The sequence below is a fragment of the Panthera leo genome, chromosome B2 (assembly GCF_018350215.1).
Source record: "Panthera leo isolate Ple1 chromosome B2, P.leo_Ple1_pat1.1, whole genome shotgun sequence".
Lineage (NCBI taxonomy): Eukaryota > Metazoa > Chordata > Mammalia > Carnivora > Felidae > Panthera > Panthera leo.
The window spans coordinates 34,087,502-34,111,520 of NC_056683.1; the positions used below are offsets into that span (position 1 = coordinate 34,087,502).

Here is a 24,019-nt window from a genome sequence, read left to right on the forward strand (position 1 = left end):
TCACAAATAAGCCAAGAAATCCTCCCAAGTTGCCTCAGTACCTATAGAAAAGACTTCCTAACACCGGACTTAATCATTCATAATCCTGCCCCTACATAATCACCAGCTATTTTCCAACAAGTTACTCCCCTCAGCCAATTTGGCCTCATCATTTCCAACAAAAATCGAGAATATCTCCCGTTCGTTAGCACTCAGTGTTCTATCTGAAATGCACTCTCTCCTCTCAACTTGTACTACTAATTTATCATGCTCTCACCGTGCCTGAAGCACTTCTCGGTGCCCGACATATACTAACTCATTTAATTCTCTCAACGATCCTGGGAGAGGGGTGAGTAACTGTGCTTGAGATTACACAGTAGCAGAGCTATAGCATTCCGTTTATAATTTGTAAGAGCCTGTTCTCTTAGCTTGCTAACTAGTCCTTCAAAGTTCAGATCGAGTTGTCACCTTTCTGAAGTTCTCATCTGCTCAGCAATTATTCCTGCCCCTCGAGTTCTTAAGTAAACCACTCATTTGCCACTTACTGTGGGGCCTAGCTTGTTGTTTATCTTTTGTGCATATATTCTATCTTTTCTAAGAACAGGCTCTTGTCTCATTCTGTAACAACACTACTTAGAACCTAAAAGAGCCAAATGCCTGAAATACAAAGGTGCTTGTTAATGAAACTATGATGGCATTTAATGATTACTGAACGCATTTACCAGACTCTGGGCTAAGTACTTTATAGGCACTGTCTCATTCAATTCTCGCAACTGCCCCTCCTCAATATTACAGGTGAGGAAACGAGGCTTAGAAGAAGCTCTGTCTGTTGTCCAATCACTCCAAATGGTAGTGACAGTCTTACTGAAAAGAGTCTGTACCACACTCTTCATGTCCAGCCTACCAGAGAACACCTTGAAGAAAGAATCCGTCCTAACCGCAATTGAGCTCAACTAGTGCTTAGCCTACAGCATGCCCCTGAACACGAAGGATTCAGGATCAGAGGTGCACCTCCTGCCCGCAAGAAATTCACAGTCCATTAGGACTCCAGGACCAAGCTGTCACTGGCAGAGTCACCGTCATCAAGACTTCAATATCTTAACTTATAGTTTAAATCATAAAAGCAAATTAATCCTTAGAAACTCTCATTCACACCACTCATTCTCCCTTCAAGCTCCCTCACTCCCTTTATCTTTGGACTCCTCTGTCTAGCTTTATGTACTATAGAGTAGAAGGGTCCCGTTAATCCTAACAACTATTAGGATATCTAAATTTAATTTGGTGATAGCTCAAACTCAAGGGTCTATCTGATGAATACCATGCCACAATGAAATATGAGCAGTGAAGAAGAGCTAGAAAAAAAAGCAGTAGCAAAAAGCAGTGAAAAGAGGAATATGAAAGTCAACACTGTAAAGACAAGTAAAAGCAATAAAAGAAAGGAAATGGACACAGATACAAGGTAGAAAATAGGAATCCAGAATAAACTCAGTGGAGAAACACAGACAAATAACAGCATTAAAATCTAATTCAACTTAGGAATTCTGACTCCTTCTATAATTATTTCTTTTCCTAACCTCTGAAGGAAATAGAAAAATATGTATATGAAGCAATAGCTGAAAAACTACTAGGAACAGTACATAAATTAGGAGGTTTCTTTTTCCTGAGAAACCATTCCTTTTAGAATTTCAGAGATTCAAAGAAACCTTAAAATACTATCTAATCTAACCCACTCATTTTACAATTAAAATAAGGCCCAGAAAGGTTGATTTTAATTTGCCCAAGACCATATAGCTACTTAGTAGCAACACTCTTGAATCTCATTCCAAGGTCTACTCCCCCAGACAAGGCTTCCTAGCAATGTATTTTACTCCTCCATTTTCCACTCTTAATAACTATTAGTTTCTGCGTAAGTATCTCAGAATCCACATTTTATTCCTAATTCCCACAGAATAAAATAATCAGATATTCTGGATTATGTAAAGCAATATGGAATTTAATTCTTTTATTCCCTAAGTCAGTAATCTCAAATTGAGTCCTGGTTCCTACCAGGAGGAAATTCAAACATTTCCCAGAAGAGCAGAAAGAAAAAAAGATCTCCATAAGCTAACCAAAGGCAAGCCAAGTTGATAAACTATAACCCATCTGGAAAGGAATCAGGCCCAAGGCCCCTGGAGGCTGGATGACAGCTAATGAGGATCCCTTACTTTCCTGTTTCTATTTTATACCCTCCTAACTAACCTCAGGCTCCTATCTTTCTGACAAACTTCAATTCTAGGAGTCTGTAAAGAAAAATAATGAAAAGAGTATCATGTCACTTTCAGCAGAAGTAGCTTTTAGACAGGAACTATCCTGGTCAGGAAATATGGCACAAGGGACAAGAGAAGAATTTTAAGTAACCCATACACTGGTACTTTTAGCCTTAAAAACACCAAGAAGTCATCAGAGTGTATAATATACACTTAATATTCCCTCAACTGCGAAGCACTTGAAGATATTATGGCCTGGAAGGAACTCATCCTGGGCCATTTCTGTGGTCTAAGAAAGGCTGCTGCTTACACCCTACCCCCTGCCCCCCACAGTAAACTGTGGGCCCTGCCAGTCACCGTTCTCCAAGTTATTTGAGCTTTGTGATTTTCAAGTCTTATGTATCATCTTAGTTTAAATACAGTGATTACTTAGGCCTTCAAAATGATGTCTCTGCTATAGAGGGCTGACTGAAGCCTTCTCTGAAAGAGACAAAAATGCCTTAGTTTACTTTAGAAACATAGCTTAATTTTGGTATGTATCAAATTCATTATAGATTAGGGATAATCTCCTACTTCAACATGTTAACCAAATTAGGATAATTGTACTAGAAATGAAAAGGACAAAAAAATAAAGAAGACATTATAAAGTCAGAAACAAAGTGTTTTAGTGACTCACTGAGCTTAGTTAGGAAGTAAAGGAAGAGTGAAAAATGACCGACAAGAATAATGGAGTTATTAACAGCTGAAGAGGAAAACCGGGAAGAGCTTTCTGGCTGGGGCTAAGGGGCGGGGGTGTTGGTGTGCAGCTTCTACAGAGATGGTATTTAAACAGATTTAGATTTAAGACACAGGTGAAAATCTGGGCCTCAAGTTTGGAAGGCCTCAAGTTTAAACAGAAGATACATATTTGGGGCCTAAAAGCACAGCAAGGACCAAGTTTTTAGAGAAAGAGAAGGATATAGAAAAAAAACTCTTAAAACAATGGCATTCCTCAGATAATACACTTTGAAGATGACCTAACCTGCCAGATGAATACTTTATTATGTAGATACAGAATATTTGGACTGCTTTGTTCTAAACGAAAAGCTAAAACATTATTTTTTCCTCAGGCTATGAATTGACAGAGAGAAGCTAAGGATTAAAACAGTTTCATAATTACTATTTGTGCAAAGTCAAGTCTCTGAACTAAAACACACTGCTTCTGAAGTTTCTGTATTTATAACAAAACTTTTGGAAAATACTAAGAGAAAAATCTGACGCACCAATACCACTACCATTTTATAATATTTGTGAGAACTTAATAGTCTTAAAAGCACATTGGGAGCACCTGGTGGCTCAGTTAGGCATCTGACTCTTGATCCCGGCTCAGGTCACTCATTATTATCTCATGGTTCATGGGATCGAGCCCCACACTGGGCTCTGTGCTGACAGCGCAAAACCTGCTTGGGATGGATTCTTTCCCCCCTCTCTCTCTCTCTCTGCCCCTGCCCCATGTGCACACACACTCTCTCTCTAAATAGCTTAAAAAAAAAAAAAAAAAAAGCACAAAAAAAATGTTGATAGTTAATACATCTGGAGAATAGGCAGAGGTTCATAATACTATTCTCCCCAGGTCTGTGTAGTTTAAAATTTCCATTATAAAAAAAAAATTTTTTTTTTAATTAAAAAAAAAGCCTATCGACAGATATTTTTAAAATTCTATCTGCAGTTAAGGTTTGACAACTAAAACAAAAACAAAAACAAAAACAAAAACGGCTTGACAACTTGAACCAAAATCCTAACAGATAAAACATTTCAAATAATGTTTTACTCATTCTTAATAGACCAATGAAATTTAGTGTGTATGAAAGGGAAAAAAGATCCTGTGTCATTTTAGAGAAACATGAATACGTTCATTAAATGCAAAACGTCCTTTTATCCCTGTTACTTGATGTTGGACATTTGTTATTTTGCTTTTCAATGAACTTACAATTTTTGCTGAAGAAAATATATAGTCCATATAAACGTATGATTTTCGTTAGTAAAGGCAAAATAAACATTCATCCCCAGTATCAATGACTGCTTTGTTGAACCTGCTGGTTAGTTGTCATATTATTTCAAATATTTTCCACTCTACTAAGTAATCAAATAAACAACTTTTTTATGTGGATACAAAAAAAAATTAAAAGAAGAACCAAGACCCATAAATTATACCTAACTCTAACCTGTAAAAAAACCCACACATTTAAAATTATATAAACTAATAAGTAGAAGGGTAAAGTTGAATGTTTTTAACAATTACCAAAGTTTTAGCTAGGATTTAAATAGATGTAGTTTAAACCAAATCACTCTAGAGACTCTGACAGCACCGCAACTAATGGAGAGCAACAAATTTACTGCTTAGATTTGCCACTCGCTGATAACCAAGAATAGTTTATACAGTTTGTAAGCACCTATCTTTCCTCCATATGATAAACAGCACCACCCAAAAAAAGACAAGCAGATTTGTTTGCCTCCTGTTCATTTGGTAAGTTCCAAGACAATAAAAACTATGCATGTGTGTGCAAAATCTAGCACACTGTAGGTGTGCAACGCTTAACAGGAATGAATAATCACACCCTCACTTCCCAGAAAGCTATTGCTAGCTATCAGTCCCATACTCTAATAAGGCAGGCTTTCCTTCCTTGCTGATACTTCTGCTTTGAATCACGTTCAGAACCTTGTTTCTTCTAACAGAAATAAGTCACCATGAAACTTCAGAGAGAAGCAGTATAAATACACATATACAGAGACAAGAGATCGTCAGTGATTCTCTTCTTCTCCATCATCATTAAAGCACTCCTTAAGTCTGAATCGAGGTATTTCATTTTGCAGATAACAAGATCATTCTCCAACAAATTTTTGTAGCTCGTTTCCTCATTAAAGTAAAAATTACATACCGTAAAATGCCCAAATCTTAAGTAGTCAGCTCAGTAAGTTTGAACAAGCGTGTACACCAACAACTGGTGAATCTGGGCGTTCCTTGGACTAGGTCTTGCAATTTTTCTGTAAGTTAAAAATTATATGAAAGTAAGTTACCCAAAAAGCATACACTTGAATTTCCATTACCTAAGTCAAGCTACAGAATATTTCAATTTCCCTAGAAAGTTCCTTTTTGCCTCTTTCCAGTCAACCACACTCTTACCCAGAAACCACTGTCCTGATTTCTATCACCATACCTAAGTTTCGCCCGTTCTTGTATTTTTCAAAAATGGCATCATTTGGTACATACTTATGCCTGGCTTCTCTTGCTCTGAATAATATTTCTTGGATTCATCTATGTTGTGCGAATCATTAGTTCATTTCTACTGTAAAAAAAGCTGCTATGAACATTTTACATCAATCTTTTTGTGAATACGTACTTTCTTTCTCCTTGGTGAAATAAGATTTCATTTAGAAAGGGGTGGGGGGCTCACATATAAATAAGCCTGTAAAGTCATATAGTACAGATAGATGGACTCATTACATAGTATAATTATATATAGGAAATATGTATACAGTTGTATAAAATACAAAAAAATAAAACATAGGTATTTTACCTACGTGTGTGTATATAAATGAATAGATTCTGAGAAGTCCAACTGGGGCCAACAAAGATAGATTTCTTTAAATGTATAAAGTTCACAGTGAAAACACATCTAACGTGGGAAAGCTGTCCATTTCAGTTTTTCTTAATAAGTATTTTTTTTAATGTTTATTTATTTTTGAGACAATGCGAGAGACAGAGTGCAAGCGGCAAGCAGCGAAGGGGGCAGACAGAGGGAGACACATATTCTGAAGCAGGCTCCAGGCTCTGAGCTGTCAGCACAGAGCCCGACGCAGGGCTCGAGCTCATGAACCGTGAGATCATGACCTGAGCCGAAGTCGGATGCTTAACCAACTGAGCCACTCAGGCGCCCCTCTTAGTATTATGCTTTAACCTAAGAATAATTCAAAAGAGAAACAGATTTCTCTCCATATAAGCTACTGTTACCTCCACTACAGAATCATTTTCTATGAGAGGAGTAAAACCCAAAATATGTGTTAAAAGTACAAATTTTATTTTATCGTCTTGCTTTTTTAAAACAAAGTTAAGGGACGCTTGGTGGCTCAGTCAGTTAAGTGTCCGACTTCGGCTCAGGTCATGATCTCACGGTTTGTGAGTTCGAACCCCGCGTGGGGCTCTATGCTGTCAGCTCAGAGCCTGGAGCCTGCTTCGGATTCTGTGTCTCCTTCTCTCTCTGCCCCTCCCCACTTGTGCTCTGTCTCTCAAAAATAAATAAATGTAAAAAAAAAATTTTTTTTTAAGTTAAACAGGGAAATAATCCATTGGCTGATACTTAACATGGGTAAAGACCATCCCATCTCCATTGAGAATATATTCTGAAAAAGGCTCAATCCCTAGGATGTTTTCTCCATCCCAAGAAGTAATTTACCGCAGCATTAAGTCTATGAAAGACACATCCTGACTCTGAAATTCTGTGTAATTGCAGCTAAAAGTGGAGGAAGTTCTTTAGTTTCTAGTGATGGTAACATTAAGAAACATACACATAAATCTGATTTTTGAAGCCAATTTGAAACTCCCAACCCTGCTGTTGATAATCAGATCATCATTTTCAGGGGACTAAAAGTGTCTCCTCATTTAACATTACCCATAAATTGCCAAGATGGAGGCAGAATGCTACAAACTGTCCTAGAAATTTACCACTGCTTGTTTTATAAAGGGTTTGCAACTATCAATGGGAGAAAACAACCCACTTCTAATGTTTGCTCTTTGTTCACCTTTTATTCCTCCTCCCCCAAAATGAGCAACTTCAAAAACATACCATTCTAATGTACTACATTTTTAATCTTAAAAAATATTCTTAGCATTTAAATGGTCCCTGACTTTCACAGGTGTGTAATTATTTACTTAACCCATTATTCACTCTGAAAATACATCATTTTCCAATAATTGTACCATTTTCTAAAAAAACAAGGAAAACAGTCTTGATTAATTGTTACAAAAACCAACAGTGGCTCTAAACCACTACAACCCTCAACTGTCATCATCTTTTTCCTGATTGTTTTAGAGAATTACAATTTTATTCTTATTTTTAAAATAGCTTTCTTCCAGACCAAGAGCAGAAAACAGGTACAGCAATTGTGTAGACCCCATACTCCCTCTGGTGGTCCTTCACTCTCATTAACTAGATGTTTTCCAAAAGACTAGAAGTAAATACTAAATTAAGCATAAAATGAACTTGCCCCATTTAAGGACATAGTCTTACATGTTTAAGTTTTAGCAGAATACAGGGTAATTCATAACAAATTGTGAGGTACAAATTATTTTGAGAGCTTGAATTTTAGTGTTTAAAATATTGCTAAATGTCCTTAGTAACCTGTTATACAAATTAGTTACAAGAGTGAGTTAGGCCCTACTATAATTATTTTAAGCTCTCTTTTGACGGAAGAGTCATGTAACGGTATCTTATTTGCAAATTAAATCACACTTAAGTGGCTATTGTTTTAAAGTCAATAGTTATTTACATACCAACAACCACTCAGTGTATGTCTCCTCTGTATGTAAATTTAATTTTCTTTACACTTTGGGGATATATTATCAGAAGTCCAAAAAAAAAAAAAAAAAAAAAAAAAAAGCACTATAGAGCCTTTCTCACTAGCTCCTTGGCCAGGACTGGAGACTGCTCTTGGTTGGAGCCGTCCCACACCTAAGGCAGGAAGACGGTAGCTGCACAGAAGTCCTCACTGGAGTCAATTACCTCTAGGCTCCAACTTGATATGATAAGGGGACAGTACATGATGGGGTACAAGTAGATAAAATAATCAGACACGGCCAAACTGGTCATCCTAACCAACAACTGCCCAGCCTTGAGGAAATAAGCACTACGCTATCTTGGCCAAAATTGGGGCCCAACACTCAGTGGCAAGAATACTGAATTGGGCCCAGCCTGTGAAAAATACTACAGAATATGCACAATGGTTATCACTGATCCAGGTGATTCTGGTAACACCAGGAGCATGCCAGAAAAGCCTGGTGAAAAGTAAACCATGCAAAATTTTTCTTTAAAGCTGGCCAGAGATGGGGGGGGGGGGAAATGCACTGTAGAAAATTCAGACATGTACAATAATGAGAAAGCAAAATAATTACTAATCAACTATGTTAGAAAGTTCAGGAGCACCAGGGTGCCTCAGTCAGTCACAAGCTGAACGTGGAGCCTGCCTGTGATATTCTCTCTGCTGCTCTCCCCTGCTCACACGTGCTCTCAATCTCTCTCTCTCTCTCTCTCTCTCCAAAAAGTAAAAGAAAAAAGACAAACTTTTGTTTAAAAAAAAAAGTTCAGGGGCGCCTGGGTGGCGCAGTCGGTTAAGCGTCCGACTTCAGCCAGGTCACGATCTCGCGGTCCGTGAGTTCGAGCCCCGCGTCAGGCTCCGGGCTGATGGCTCGGAGCCTGGAGCCTGTTTCTGATTCTGTGTCTCCCTCTCTCTCTGACCCTCCCCCGTTCATGCTCTGTCTCTCTCTGTCCCAAAAAAAATAAATAAAAAACGTTGAAAAAAAAAAAAAATTAAAAAAAAAAGTTCAAAAAGTTTCAGAGTGCCTGACTGGCTCTATTGGTGGAACATGTAACTCTTGACCTCAGGGTTGTGGGTTCGAGCCCCACACTGAGTAGACAGCTTAAAAAAAAAAAAAAAAAATCTTTAAAAAAAAGTTCAAATTGTTTCAGAATTATAAAATGTCTGTATTTAACTGTTCAGCATTGAGTAATCACAGAATTTGGTGTGCCAAAATATGGACAATATAGATTTTTCTGTAGGAACTCTGAAAAATTAATTAAAGGCCTATACAGAGATATTCTCAATGCTAGGTGTAACATGCGTACTGCGGTCAAATAAAGCCATATTCATGTCTAACACGGCCACTTGATTTATCCTCAAATTAGCTATTTTAGTATATGTCCTTGTTTTTTTGTGGCTTTCTTCATTCAAAAATATTTGCCAACCCCCAAACAACAAAAAGAACCACACCTGAGGATAAATGACGTAAACACACTCAATATGTTTATTGTGTACATATAAGAATTCAACTTATGCTTAATTTTGAAACTGAAATGTGGTTGATAATTTTGATATGGTCTACCACAAGTTAAAGTGGACCAAAAAAACCAGTAAAATATCTAAAAACTGAATTTGAAAATGGGCTTTTAATAAAGTTCCTAAAATATGCTTTTGTGTAAATAAAACTATGAAATATAAGTTTAATTTACTATATGTGGTATAAACATCACCATATGATAAGGATTATAATAATTATACATAGAAAATTACACATACTAGTTAAAACTCATATATTCCTATACACTTTAAAGAATAATTATCTAAGTCATCCAAAACAAAGAGAACCTCAGACTTAGAAGATTCCTTACAACTATTTATGTAGAATAAAACCCACTCAACACAACGTGCCACTGTTGAACAAATCTACCCTAAGCATCAAAAAGACAACTCTGCTTTAATAGCAATAACTTTTTCTACAGCTACAGAATGAGGATGTTCTTTCTTCTCTAGACTGATTCGTTCTAAGCTAAGAAACCTTTAGGAAACTAACCCAAAATATGTGTTCTTTTCCAGCCCAAGAACAAACAGAAAATTGAGGATTTAATTAGTTGCCTAATCCAGTGTTTTAAAAGGTTTTCATGTTGAACTGGTTAAAATTATGTTTTTTTTTTCCTTAAAAAAACCACCCAAAATTAAAGATTAAAAAAGTATGTATTTGTTTTGTTAAATGTTGTAAGGACAAAGACCTCATAACACTTAACCCTGTTGTTTTAGAGATATAAGACACTTCATAAAGACCATCTTTGATTTTGTTTTAAAATCCCAGTCACAACTAGCCTATTGGTTCAAGAGTTCAACTTTAAATGATGTTACTAAATAGACAGGTACATAATAAAATAACCATTCAGTGAAATATTAATAAAGTAGCATAATTAAATCAAAACTCTAACGTTGCTTTTAAAAAGTTGCACCCCTCTTAAATATAAGTCATCCCCAATAGACACAAAACACACATTAGAAAAAAATTAAGTAAGCTAAATCAAGTTACTCACAAATAAATTTAAATACATATAAACTACATTTAAAAAATAATTATATACTATTTTTAAATGTATTTTTTCTGTAGATGCCCTACATTGGTCAGGTCCATAACTGTGGATTAAGTAAGTGGAGGTCAGTTGGGAGAGAGACGCAGAAAATGCTAAGTGAAAGTACGACAAATAAAAATTTCCCAAAAAGAATAAAAATTCGTTCAAGTCTATCCTTGACCTTTGATTCATACACCAAGAGAAAAAGCTACTACAATTCTCTAAAGTAAAAACCCCTCTGGGGGTGGGGGGCAGAATTCCACAGACTATTAAAAACACTTAACCAAAATATGCCTTGACTTTTCCCTTGTCCACAATCTAACAAAATGGGAAGACAATGAAAATAAACACTCCTGTCTACTCCCATTTTTCCAAAGAAAGCTCCCATTCAACGCTAAGCCTTATTCCACTGGAAAACATACTCCTGAAAAGTAAATCCAAAACCACGAGCTCAAACTACTTCATGCAGAATTTACTGAATGGCGGCCAAACGTTGTACACGCTGTCCTGAACCACACTGAAGGGTATCTAGAGTTCTGCATTCTCCATTTACTAACTTTGTACCTTACTATGCTTTCGCCACCACTGCAGAAACCGAATTTTTAAAATAAGACCATGTTCCTCCAGGCTCGTCAATGGAAAGAATGCAATCAATCTGCACGTTGACCCCCCTCAAACGGTTGGTGTTTTTTGTTTTAAATCAATACTGGGTTGGACTCCTATACTACTGCCAGTACACCTTTTTAGACATCAGTGGAAGGAGTTCTAACGTTCCAGGAGTGAACCGAGTCAGGAGCCCTAAAACAAGTTGGAACTGGCTTTCACCTGGCACGAGAATAATCACCTGTTAGAAAGGCGCTGCACTGGCACCCTTCAAGAGCGGCTGAGAGCCGGGATGCTGTATCCCAGTCACTTGTCCCATGGTGGCAGGTGAAGGCGGCGAACACGCATCCACACCCACCGCCCCGGGAGCGCAAACCGAAAGCGAGGAGCGCAGCAGCGGGACACTCCGTTATCCTCACCCGCCACGGGCCCCGCCAGGTGTGCGCGGCTCCATCGCGCCCGCGGCGTCCCGGCGCACGGCTCACCCCGGCTCGACTTCGCCCGCCGGCCCGGGCCCCGGAAGGCGAAGTTTCTCTCCCGCCCGCGGCGGCGGCCGCTCACGCGCCGCCCGGCTCTCCGCGGGTCCCGAAGCCTGCTCCGGGCGGTCGCGGTCACAGGCGCCGGGCCTCGGGCGAGTCGGGGGAGACCGACGGGAGCCGGAGCCGGGACCTGTCACCTCGGGCAGGAAACAAAAGCCGGGTGAGGACGAGCGGGCGCGACCGGCCTCGACTCCGCGAGGGGGAGCGCGGCGGGGGCGGGGAGCGGCTCTCGCGGTCGCCGGACTCCGCGCCTCGCGGAGAGAGCACCGACCCCGCGGGCCGGCGGGGCGCGGAGGGGCCCCGCAGTTGGGCAAGGGGCATCCGGCGCGCTCGCCTCGAGGCTTCCCCCGCCCCGTTCGCCCCGAGCCTGCCTCTCTGGGGCAGGAGAACCGCGCGTGAGGGGGCGCCGAAGCGGCGCGGCGGCGATCTGACCGCGAAGGAGGGAATTCGGTTCCCGGGGCGCCGCGGCCGCCCGCCCCATCCCTGCGGCCATGGCGCCGGTACCTGTCGCCGTGGCTGCTCCTTGGCCCCTTCTCTCTCCGCCTCACCCTCGCGCTGCTCGGCCCCCAGCCCACCCAGCAGGCCGTCCGCGCGCCGGACGCCGCCGCCCGAGACTGGCAGCGCCCGCGAACCGGCCCGAATCCCCGGGGCAGCGCCCGGCGCGGTCCCGCCCCCGCCGGCCGCAGGACCCGTCTTCGATAGGGCCCCGGGGCTGTCAGTCCGCCCCCAAAAGGCGCGCGGGCTGTCGCTCCGCCCGTCCGGATTGGTGGCCGCGCACCGTCTATGCAAATGAGACTCCGCCCCCGTCCATTTGCACCTCCGCCTTAGTGTAAACTCCGCCTCTCCACGCCAGCCCACGTGTCTGGCCCTTGGCCTTTGTGGGGGCCGGCGGGAAGGGATGAAGGAAACTGACCCATGCCCCCTCACACCGTCTCTTACCTTCAGAGAAACTAATGCCTAAACAAGCTATTGACTTCACATCTGAATCGTATCTCTGAAGCTCTGCCCTCCTGCCTGTTTGCCAGGCCTGCCCAAAGGATGGAGAGGGGCAGGCCAGGATGTTTGTGTCAGGTAAGCAGACTAGGTTAGCCCTAGGAAGTAAAAAAAAAAAAAAAAAATGCCCCCTTGGGCCTCGGGAAAATCCCATCTTGAGAACCAGTTTAGCCCGTGGTACTTCCCCATGGACACTAAATGACTGTGAAGACTATGCTCTCCCGTGGTTTTCTGCCTTTCAAGCATGAGACACCAGGCCATTGAGACAGCAAAAGACCTTAAAAAATATTGGTGTTCTCTGATCCCCTTTTCCCACCGCACCACCGCCCCCACCCCCCCATCAGCAAAGGGTAGACCCGCTGAGCAAACTCAGCTTCAAGAGGCGCTAAGCTCCTCCAACCAGAAGGCTGGCTGCCTCTGAGTAGTTCCCATAGAGATTCAGATGAGGAGCTAGAACTGGCTGCTTTAGGGGGTTTAGGGGGTAACTAACTCAAACCTCTCATTTTTGAGGAAACGGAAACCTAAAGTCTCATAGCTATGGGACTTAATAGTCACCTATGGAAATCTTATGTCTCATAACCAGATCAGAAGCCACATCTCTTAGCTCCAAATCTGCTCTCTGTGATATGTCATGTTGGTCATTTAGGTATTTTTGAAGACCCTCTTCAACAAATCACCATCCCTGCCTTCAGGACGTGGTGCCTGGGGAAAAAACAACTAGAACCAACACGGAAACCTCAAGAGCAAAGAAGGCCCTGACTTAATGCCTAGAAGCTTCCCTTTTTACCAGATGCCAGGGAGAATCACTGACACAATTTATTCATACATTAATTCAACAAGACATGGGTGATTGAATCCAAATCCAACCATTTATCCTTCAATGATTTGTTCTGAAAGTTTCTAACCCCAATTGATTAAGCATCTACTGTGCTTACTACTAGCAAGTATTAAGCACTGTGCTGTGTGCAGAGTCTGCATAGGTGAGGAGACATTGTCTCAGCCCTTGAAGGCTTTAGCCAAGGAGATAGTGACTTCCACATTACATGTCAGTACCACTTATGTTACAGTGGACAGCTCCAAGGAAGGAGCAGTTGGCTTTTCCTGGGAAAGGCAGGGAAGGCTTCATTGAGGAGGTGGCATTAGAGCTGAGTCCTAAAAGAGTTTTGAAAGATGGTGTTTGCCAGATGGAGGGATGTGGAAGAGGAAGGAAAGGGATTCCCAGTTTGCAGAGGATAGGATGAGCAAAAAAGCATGCAGACCTGGAAAAGCCTGGTAATTGAGGGAACAGCGAGGAGCAGTATGGGAAATCTGCAGGGCTGTGTGGCCATGTCACATGTTCTGGGACCGGGCTCTTCCAGGAGGAAGACAGAAAGGCCCTGGAGGCTGCCAGGCTGTGTTGTAACACACCGCAGCAAACAACAACAGGCCCTGTAGATACAGCTGCAGGCTTTTTTTTTCTAGGCCAGAGTCTGTGGGGAACAGTCAGTTCCACAGTTCTGATGGCAGCCTGGCTGGCCCCACCCACTCTCTCAGAAAACCACTCCGGTCACTGCACTTGCCCTCCTTGGCATTTGGAAACACGTGTGCTTGCAATTTCCCCAAACACTGCTGCCCTTCAGAGCTCAAAGATAACGTGGGCTATGGCTGCAGACACCTGGATGTGGAACAGACAGCCCTTTCCTAACGCACAGAGCGGTTCTTTGCAGGGCCTATTACCAAGGCTGGCTTCATGGGCGTGTGACCTGCGCTTGGTTTAATGCTCTGCTGTCGCTGTCTTGAAATTCTTAATAATTTTTCGACAGTTGCATTTTCATTTCGTTTCATTTCACCTGCAAATTATGTAGCCGGTCTGACCTGTCACTGGTAGTGCCCCTGGGAATGTTTGTGATCCTACTCAAACCATATCTCATTTTTAAAGCCCTTGGCATTCATTAGGTTTGTTCACATGCACCGTATCACTCGATTCTCACAATGGCGATGTGGGGTAGGCTTGTATTCCTAGCCCCATTTATTGGCTGAGAAAACTGAAGTTTGGCAGTCTCCTCCAGGTAGCACAGCAGGGAGTGGCAAAGTTTGTATTTGAACTCATCCCACACAAGCCCTGTTCCATCTGCTATGGATCCACCTTTATGTTGGTTTCAGAACCCTTTCAAAGGTAGGTACGTACGGGAAGGATGTGCTGGTGTGTTTTTGTTTTTGTTTTTAAGTAAGCTCTACACCCAACATGGGGCTTGAACTCACGACCCTGAGATCAAGAGTTGCATGCTCTACCAACTGAGCCAGCCAGGTGCCCTAAAGATACACTGTCATAAGAGTCAAACCACATGGTGGAGTGAATGTATGTCACTTCATGGCTGCTTATCACATTTGAATAATTTTTCATTAATTTTGAAAAAAAATTCAGCCATTGTATGTTCAATTACTGTTTCTGTACCTCTTTCTTTCTGGGCCCCCAGTTGAAATACCTATTAGACCTTCTCACTACATCCTTTCTTCTGTATCTTCTATCTTTTGTCCTTCAACGCTTTGTTGTAAAAGTTTCTTGTGACTTTTCTTCGGTTCACTAATTCTCTCTTCAGCTTTTTAAAAAATTCTTCTCTTGGGGTGCCTAACATGCGACTCTTGATTGATCTCAGGGTCATGAGATCAAGTCGCTTAGTGTCCATCGGCATGGAGCCTCCTTAAAAAAAAAAAATTCTCCTCTTAAACCCATCCATCAAGCTCTTAATTTGTTGTTTGCTTGTTTGGGTTTCTTTTTTCAGTTCCAGAATTTCTCTTTGGGTCTTTTCAGATCTGCTATGTCACTTCTTATGTCTCTTTGTGACTTGCTCTAATTTTCAAGCTTGGCTTTTCTCTCCTTAAACAAAGTAAGTGTAGCTGTTTTATGGCTTATGTCTGTTAATTTCAATCTAGAGTCCCTGTGGATCGGTTTCCATTGTTAGTTTTTACTACTGGTTCTTCCTCATGAGGTTTTATCTCATCATGTACCTGGTTATGTTTTGGACATTGTATTTGAAAAATCATTTAAGGCAACAGTGATAACATCTTCCCCCCAAAAGGATTTCCATTGGTTTCTGCAGGCATTTGGGGACACTGGCAAGCTAAGATCACCTTAACTCAATTTCATGGCTTCTGATTTTCTGAGCTTCCCAGATGACTTGAAACTGGATTACAGTATGTGGGAGGGTTTGTTTATTTATGGTTTGTTTGTTTGTTTATTTATTTATTTATTTATTTATTTATTTATTTATTTATGGTTCCTCCTTACCCAATGTTGCAGCTCTTTGAGGTTCCAGTCAAAGCCTGGGAGTTGTTTCAGTTATATATGGTTTCATAGCAAACTATCCTAAAATTTAGCAGTTTAAGACAGATGTCAGTGGACTTTTCCTTAAATGGCAAGATGGTAAATATTTTAGATTTGCAGGCCATATGGTCTCTGTTACAACTACTCAACTCTATCATTATAGTTCAAATCAGCCATAGACAATACATGAATGAATGGGATGGCTGTGTTCCACTAAAACTTTATTTACAAAGCCAGGCAGCCATTCTCAAGCTGATAAAGAATATCACCAAAAAAAACTCACAACTAACACCATGCTTAATGGTAAAAGACTTGATATCTTTTCCAAGAAAAAGACAAGGAACAGACATGAATGTCCACTCTTGCCACTTCTATTTAATATTTTACTGGAGGTTCTAGCCAGGGTGATTAGGCAAGACATAGAACTTAAAAGGCATCCAGATTGGAAAGAAAGTAGTAAAACTATCTCTAAACACAGATGACATGATCTTTGTGTATAGAAAATGCTAAGGAATCCACTTAAAAACTGTTAGAACCAATAAGCGAATTCAGGAGCACCTGGCTGGCTCAGTCAGTAGAGCATGTGACTCTTGATCTCAGGGTTGTGAGTTCAAGTCCCACGTTGGATGTAGAGCTTACTTAATAATAAGTAGGGGTGCCTGGGTGGCTCATTTGGTTAAGTGTCCGACTTTGGCTCAGGTCATGATCTCACGGTTCATGGGTTCGAGCCCCATGTCGGGCTCTGTGCTGACAGCTCAGAGCCTGGACCCTGCTTTGGATTCTATGTCTCTCTCTCTGCTTCTCCCCCACTCACGCTCAGTCTCTCTCTCTCAAAAATAAACAAACATTAAAAAAATTTAAAAAAATAAGTAAATTCAGCAAGTTTGCAGGAAACAAGATCTATAATAAAAATCAATGATATGTCTATACACTTTCAATGAACAATGAAAAAATGAGATTAAGAAAAAAATTTCCTTTATAATAGCCTAATAAAGAACAAAATACTGGGGTGCCTACCTGGCACAGTCAATAGAGTGTGTGACTCTTGATCTTGGAGTTGTGAGTTCAAGCCCCACGTTGGGTGTGGAGATTACTTAAAAATAAAATCTCAAAAAATAATAATAAAATACTTAGGGATAAATTTAACAAAAGAAGTACCAAACTTATACTCTGAAAACTACAAAACATTGTTGAAAGAAATTAAAGAAGACCTATATAATCCTATGTTCATACATCAAAAGACTTAACATTGTTAAGTTGGCAATACTCCCCAAATTATCTACAAATTCAATGCAATCCCATCAGAGTCCCAGCTGACTTCTTTATAGAAATTGACAAGGTGATTCTAAAATTCATACAGATTGCAAGGGACCCAGAACAGCCAAAACAATATTTAAACAAACAAACAAATAAACAAAGGGACCCTGCCTGGCTTAGTTGGTGGAGCCTGAGACTCTTGATCTCAAGGTTGTAAGTTCAAGCCCCACATTAGGTGTAGAGATTACTTAAAAATAAAATCTTTAGGGGCACCTGGGTGGCGCAGTCGGTTAAGCATCCGACTTCAGCCAGGTCACAATCTCGCGGTCCGTGAGTTCGAGCCCTGCGTCAGGCTCTGGGCTGATGGCTCGGAGCCTGGAGCCTGTTTCCGATTCTGTGTCTCCCTCTCTCTCTGCCCCTCCCCCGTTCATGCTCTGTCTCTCTCTGTCCCAAAAATAAATAAAAAACGTTGAAAAAAAAATTTTTTTAAAATAAAATAAAATCTTTAGACGGGCGCCTGGGTGGCTCAGTTGGTTAAGCATCTGACTCTTGATTTGGCTCAGGTCATGATCTGATGATTCAAGAGTTCGAGCCCCCTGTTGGGCTCCACGCTGATACTGCAGAGCCTGCATGGGATTCTGTCGCTCCCTCTCTCTCTGTCCCTCCCACACTCTCTCCTGCTCTCTCTCTCTCAAAATAAATAAATAAACTTAAAAAAATGTTCTAAGGTTGACTGTGTGATAGTTGCACACATCTATGAATATACTAAAGACCTCTGAGTTGCATACATAAAATGGATAAATTGTGTGGTAGGTGAATTAATTATAATTCAATAAAGCTGTTTAAAAAAAGAAGAAGAATAACAGGGAGCCATTTATGGGCCATACTTTGCTTATTCCTGACTTAAAACGATAACTATTCTATTTAGTTGCTCATGATTCTTCAATGTGGAGCAGGGACACTGGTATCTACTCTATGTGGCATCAGTCAGGGCAGCTTGACTAGGCCGGAATGATCTACTTCCAAGATGGTCTTACTCACCTAGAGGGCAAGTGGGACCTCAGTGGGATGTTGGCGAGGGTCCTACGTTCTTCTCCCACATGGTCTCTCCATGAGGCTAGGTTGGGTTTCTCACAATATCCTGTCTCAAGATAATCAGACTTTTACATGGTGGCTGGCTTCCTCCAAAGGGCAAATGTGGAAGTTGCCAGGCCTTCTAGAGGTTTAGATCTGGAACTGACAGTGTCATTTCCACCATGTTCCGTAGGTGAAAGCAGGTCACAGGCCAGTCCGGATTCAAGGGGAGGGAACAGTTGTGGTGTGAGTACTCACACAATATCGTTCACTGGGGGCCTATACCAAAGTAACAATCTGTCCATTTTCCCTCTGTCCCCTAATGATTCACTTCCTTCCCAGTGCAAAATACACTCACCACCCCTTAAGACCCCCGAAAATCTCACCCCATTACTCTACCAGGACTGAGTTTGAACTCCCTAAGTTCAGGTCCAGGTATGAACGAGATTTCTCCAGTGATATTCCCCTGGATCTGACAACCTTTGAACTAAAGAGACAAGTTACCTGCTCCCCACAGGAAATGGTGACGCAGAGAAAGGACAATCTCAAAGTATATTCCTACTCGAAAAGGAGAAACTGGCAGACACACAGCAGCCACAAGTCCATCGCAATTCTGAAATCCAGGTACACATCACCAGTTCCTCGGTTAGCTCCCAGTTCTTAAGGTAGTTAGACTTATTACATGGCAACTGACTTCCCCTAGAGCCAAAATATGGAAGCTACCTTCTTAAGGCTTGAACCCGACCTGGCACAACATCACTTCTGTCACATTCTATTGGGTAAAATGGGTCACAGAGCCAGCCCAGAGTCAAGGGGAGTACACAGGGCATGAATACCCATAGCCATGGCTCACTGGAGATTATCAAAGTAATAATCTACCACAGGGATGGTTTATCAGAGTCTCCAACCTCAGTAGGCCCTGCATTCCAGTTTTGTACCCCTAATCCTAATAAGCTTTCAAAAGCACAGCTCAACCTCTCTGATGACTCAGATTGGCAAATGCCCACGGACAAAAGCAGCCCCAAGTGCTGGACTCACTTCTCTGGTAGGGTTGCCAGATTTAACAAATAAAAATACAGGACATCCAGTTACATTTGAATTTCAAATAAACAATAAATTGCTTTTTAGTAGGAATATGTCACAAGTACATATTATACTTATGCTAAAAAATAATTTGTTGTTTATTTGAAATTCAAATGTAACTGGGACTTACACTAAAAAAAAATGTTGCTTATCTGAAATTCAAATATATAACTGGAAGTCCTGTATTTTATCTGGCAACTCTAATCTCTCTGGATTCCTATCTGTTCATGTACCTTGGTTCAGTAATTCCTCACTATCTTGTTAGAGTTTTAATGCTTTTAACATTTAAAAATATTTGAAGATTGGGGCACCTGGGTGGCTCAGTCGGTTGAGCATCCGACTTTGGCTCTGGTCGTGATCTCACAGCTCGTGAGTTCAAGCCCTGCATCAGGCTCTCTGCTGACAGCTCAGAGCCTGGAGCCTGCTTTGGATTCTATGTCTCCCTCTCTGTCCCTCCTCTGCTCACGCCCTATCTCTTTCTCCCTCAAAAATAAATAGACATTAAAAAAAATTATTTTTAATAAAAATAAAAATATTTTAAGATTTAAAAATCTGGCATATGTAGTTGTCTTTTACAGGAGGATTGGTCTATATTCTAAGTGGTTTTTCTATATTTGGAGGAATTCCCCTATTGTGATTTTTGTCCTCAACCTGGAAGTCAGAACTCAGATTCTCAGCCTCTGTGGAAACTATACATGTGACTTAGCTCTACCAATCACACACCCAAGGGAGACTTGAAGTGCAGAACATGAGGGTCGGTAAAGGGCTCCCACTTTTTGTTGGGCAGCTGGCTATAAAAAATTCAACTTTTTAAAAGTTTAATTATTTTTAAGAGAGAGAGAGATCAAGGGAGGGGCAGAGAGAGAGGGAGGGAGAGAGAGAGAATCCCAAGCAGACTCTCACTGTCAGCGCAGAACCTGACATGGGACTCAAACTCACAAACTGTGAGATCATGACCCGAGTCAGAAATCAAGAGTCAGATGTGTAACCGACTGAGCCACCCAGGCGCCCCCCAAAATTCAATTTTTAGAAATGAAGCAAATCTATGTTTGCTGTAATAGCGATTGTTAGTCATCCCCCAATATCTATTCTCTTCTCCTCTGATCTTGAGCAAGGTACCTGTCTACCTGGAATAAAGAATATGTTTCCCAAGGGTGCCTGGCTGGCTCAGCAGGCAGTAGAGCATGTGATTCTTGATCTCAGGGTCATGAGTTCAAGCCCCACATTGGGTATGGAGCCTACTTAAAGAAAAAAGAAAATGTTTCCCAGCCTCCCTTACAGCTGGCTGTGTCCCTGTGTTTTCTGGCCAATGAGAGTTGAGCAGAAATGTCATAGGAAGTGTTCTTAATGGGAGGAAGCATGTCCCTTTCTTTCCTTCCTTTCTGCTGGCTAGATGCAGATGTAATGGCTAGAGCTCAGACACCCATTTTGGACCGTGAAGTAGAGCCCTATGCTGAAGATGGCATAGCAAAAGGCAGAAGGAATCTGGGTCCCTGATAATTGTGGAGTCCTAGTGTTGTCTGACTACTTACTTCTAGACTTTATTAGTGAGAGATAAATCAATATCTAATCTTACAAGTCACTGATAGTTCGAATTTTCTGTCACTCACAGCCGAACATAATTGTAACTGATACAACTATGGATGTGGAGTGATTTCTAAGATAAATTGTTAAAGGAAGAAAGCAACGTGCAGAGCAATGTATGCAGTATGGTGGTATTTTGGGGGGAAATGCAGATAGATATATATGTATGTTTGTATATGAGCAGCCTTTTCCAGAAGGATACACTGTGAATTTTTCCCATGTACAAATATTACTTATTCAAAAGCTAATTTGGGATGCCTGGGTGGCTCAGTCAGTCAAGCATCTGACTCTTGATTTCGACTCTGGTCATGAGCTCACAGTTCATGAGATCTGCGCTGACAGCCCAGAGCCCGCTTGAGATTCTCTCTTTCTCTCTCTCTCTCTCTCTCTCCCTCTGCCCTTCCCCTGTGCACATTCTCTTTATATCTCTCAAAATAAATAAATTAACATTTTTTAAAAAAGCTACATTTATTTTTTTTATTTAAAATTTTTTTTTTTATTTCTTATTTTGGAAAGGGAGGGCATGCGGGCGCCTGGGTGGCTCAGTGGATTGAGCGCCTGACTTTAGCTCAGGTCACGATGTCACAGTCTGTGAGTTCGAGCCCCACATCAGGATCTGTGCTGACAGCTCAGAGCCTGGAGCCTGCTTCAGGCATGTGTCTCTCCCTCTCTCTCTGCCTCTCCCCTGCTCATGCTCTGTCTCTCTCTCTCACTCTCAAAAATAAACATTTAAAAAAATAATAAAAACAAAAAGAAAAGAAAAGGACAGCATGCAAACAGGAGACGGACAGAGGGAGAGAGAGGATCTTAAGCAGCCTTCACGCTCAGCATGGAACCCAACTCAGGGCTTAATGCAGGGCTTGATCCCACCACCCTGAGATCATGACCTGAGTCAAAATCAGGAGTCTGACACTCAACCAACTAAGCCACCCAGACGCCCCAAAAGCTAACTTTAAAAAAGTTAAAAATTTAAAACTAGTTAATAATTTAAAATATTTTATACTTTTAAACCATAGTAATTGGTGAAACTACGGTCAATTTTCCTCTTTTCTTCTTCTTCTTCTTTTTTTAAATGTCTATTTATTCATTTTGAGAGAGAGAGGATGAGAGAGAATCCCAGGCAGGCTCTGCATGGTCAGCACACAGCCTGACTTGGGGCTCAAACCCAGAACCGTGAGATCATGACCTGAACTGAAATCAAGAGTCAAACACTCACCGTCTGAGCCACCCAAGCACCCCTCCTCTTTTTTCTACTTTTCTATATTTTTAGATTTCTATGCATACTTACATGCAAAATTGAATAGCCCAGACAATAAAAATAATTTACATTTTAAATAATTTGTGTTTTGGGGGAGCCTGGGTGGCTCAATCAGTTGAGCATCTGACTTGGGCTCAGGTCATGGGCTCAGGTCATGATCTCATGGCTTGTGAGTTTGAGCCCTCATTGGGCTCTGTGCTGACAGCTCACAGCTTGGAGCCTGGAGCCTGCTTCAGATACTGTGCTTCCTTCTCTCTCTGCCACTCCCCTGCTCATGCTCTGTCTCTCTCTCTCTCTCTCTCAAAAATAAATTAAATTTTTAAAATAATTAATTAATTAATAATTGTGTTTTGTTAATATGCATACCCTTTAATTCCCAGGACCTTAAAGACTAATATACTGAATGCACACTTTGGACTGCAAATCCGTTGAACAATGTATATTGAATACCTACTATCTATCAGGCACCATTCTAGGTAAATAAAACAGACAAGTTGCCTTTGTTTGTGGAGCTAAGGTCCTCACGGGGCAGACAACAAATAGACATACAAACAAGATTCTTTCAGATAGGGCTCACTGCTACAAAGTAAAAAACCGGGGTAAATGAGCCAAAAAATGTCGAGGACACCATCAGAGAGGGTGATGAAAGACCTTTGAGGAGGTGAAATTTGTGCCAAGACCTGAATGATGCGAAGGGGTCAGTTTCAAGAGGGGGAAATTTCAAGCGGACGAGAATTCCAGGAATGGGGACTAGAGCATGGAAGAAACAGAGGAATTGTTGGAGCAGCTGGGGAGAAGTGTGAGGCCGGGAGGAATGGTTCCAGAAGAGCTTGGAGGGGTGAGCAGACACGTGCCTCAGTGAGAGACCATTCCTCGCCTAAGCCGAATTGTGAAAATGAAAAAGACCAACAATACAAGAGCCAGTGGAATGGAGAACAGCTGGAATTCTCACACTTCTCTGGTGGCAACATACACTTCCACTTTGGAGCACAGTTTGGCAGTTTCTTTTGAAGCTTAACACACACTTACCATATAACTCACCAATTTTCCTCCCAAGCGAAATAGAAACGTGTTCACAGAAGGAGTTGTAGAAGAATGTTCCCAGCAACTTTTTTGCAATAACCCCAAACTACAATCAACCCTAATCTTCATCAACAAGAGAACGGGTAAACAAATTGTGGTGTAGCCATACAATGGAATACAATACAGCTATGAAAAGGAACAAATTACTTACTAATGGAAGCAAAAACATAGACGAATGTCAAAAACATGTTGTTGAGCAAAAGAAGCTAGAAAGAAAATAGTACAGACTGTGTGATTCCTTGTACATGAAATTCTAGGAAATACCAATCTAATCCAAAGCAACAGAAAGCCGATTAGGGGCTGTTTGGGCCCAGGTGGGGACAGATTGCAAAAAGGAACAAGGAAACTTTTAGGGAGACAGAAATGATCTTTACTGCGATAGAGGCAAACACATTTGTCAAAACTCATCAAATTATACACCTATATGGGCACATTGTATTGTACATAAATTATGCCTCAGTAAAGTTTATCTAAACCACACACACACAAGGTGTGTGTTCTTATGTATGACCCTGGTACATTTATCTGTCTGCTTCTCTCTGTATTTTCTAGGAAGTAGCTTGCAAGTAGTAATTTCTCACTTGCTCACTTGTTTTTTCCCCTGCCCCTAACCCCAACGAGAATTAAGCCTGACACCTCGAACTTCTAGCTTTTGAGGCCTACTTCGTCACCTCAACCCTCACCACAGAGACGTTGATCTGCATTTCACAGAGAACAGAGGTCCAGCGTGGTTAAGTCAGCACGAGTGCTTTTCTCTCAAGGCGTCCTTGGTGAATTGGGGCAACCCCTCAGAGCCCCCAAAGAGTTTCTTTCCTCTGCTGGCCGATGCCTAAAATTCATGGGTCCAAGTGTCATCTTTTTGGCATTAGGCCTTT

General features: G+C 41.4%; 2 protein-coding genes and 1 pseudogene across 6 annotated transcripts in view; 2 read left to right on the forward strand and 1 right to left on the reverse strand.

Annotated features, from left to right (window-relative positions):
• Positions 1–12,138, reverse strand: part of FKBP5 (FKBP prolyl isomerase 5) — a 119,563-nt gene extending 107,425 nt beyond the window's left edge. For 2 of the 5 annotated variants that reach the window (XM_042938549.1, XM_042938547.1), the window contains exons 1-2: positions 12,013–12,138; positions 5,144–5,249 (exon numbers count right to left, since the gene is read on the reverse strand). The gene's annotated coding sequence lies outside the window, so the exon portion shown is untranslated. Of the gene's footprint in view, positions 1–5,143; positions 5,250–11,210; positions 11,383–12,012 lie in introns of those variants that run through there. The other 3 variants (XM_042938550.1, XM_042938551.1, XM_042938548.1) reach the window with 2 other exon arrangements.
• LOC122220670 lies at positions 1,314–8,454 on the forward strand (annotated as a pseudogene).
• On the forward strand, positions 9,259–12,301 carry LOC122220671 (basic salivary proline-rich protein 3-like). Its single transcript, XM_042940376.1, has 2 exons — positions 9,259–9,263; positions 11,218–12,301. Exons 1-2 carry the CDS (start codon positions 9,259–9,261, stop codon positions 12,299–12,301), a joined length of 1,089 nt encoding a protein of 362 aa, XP_042796310.1.
• The last annotated feature ends 11,718 nt before the right edge of the window (positions 12,302–24,019 follow it).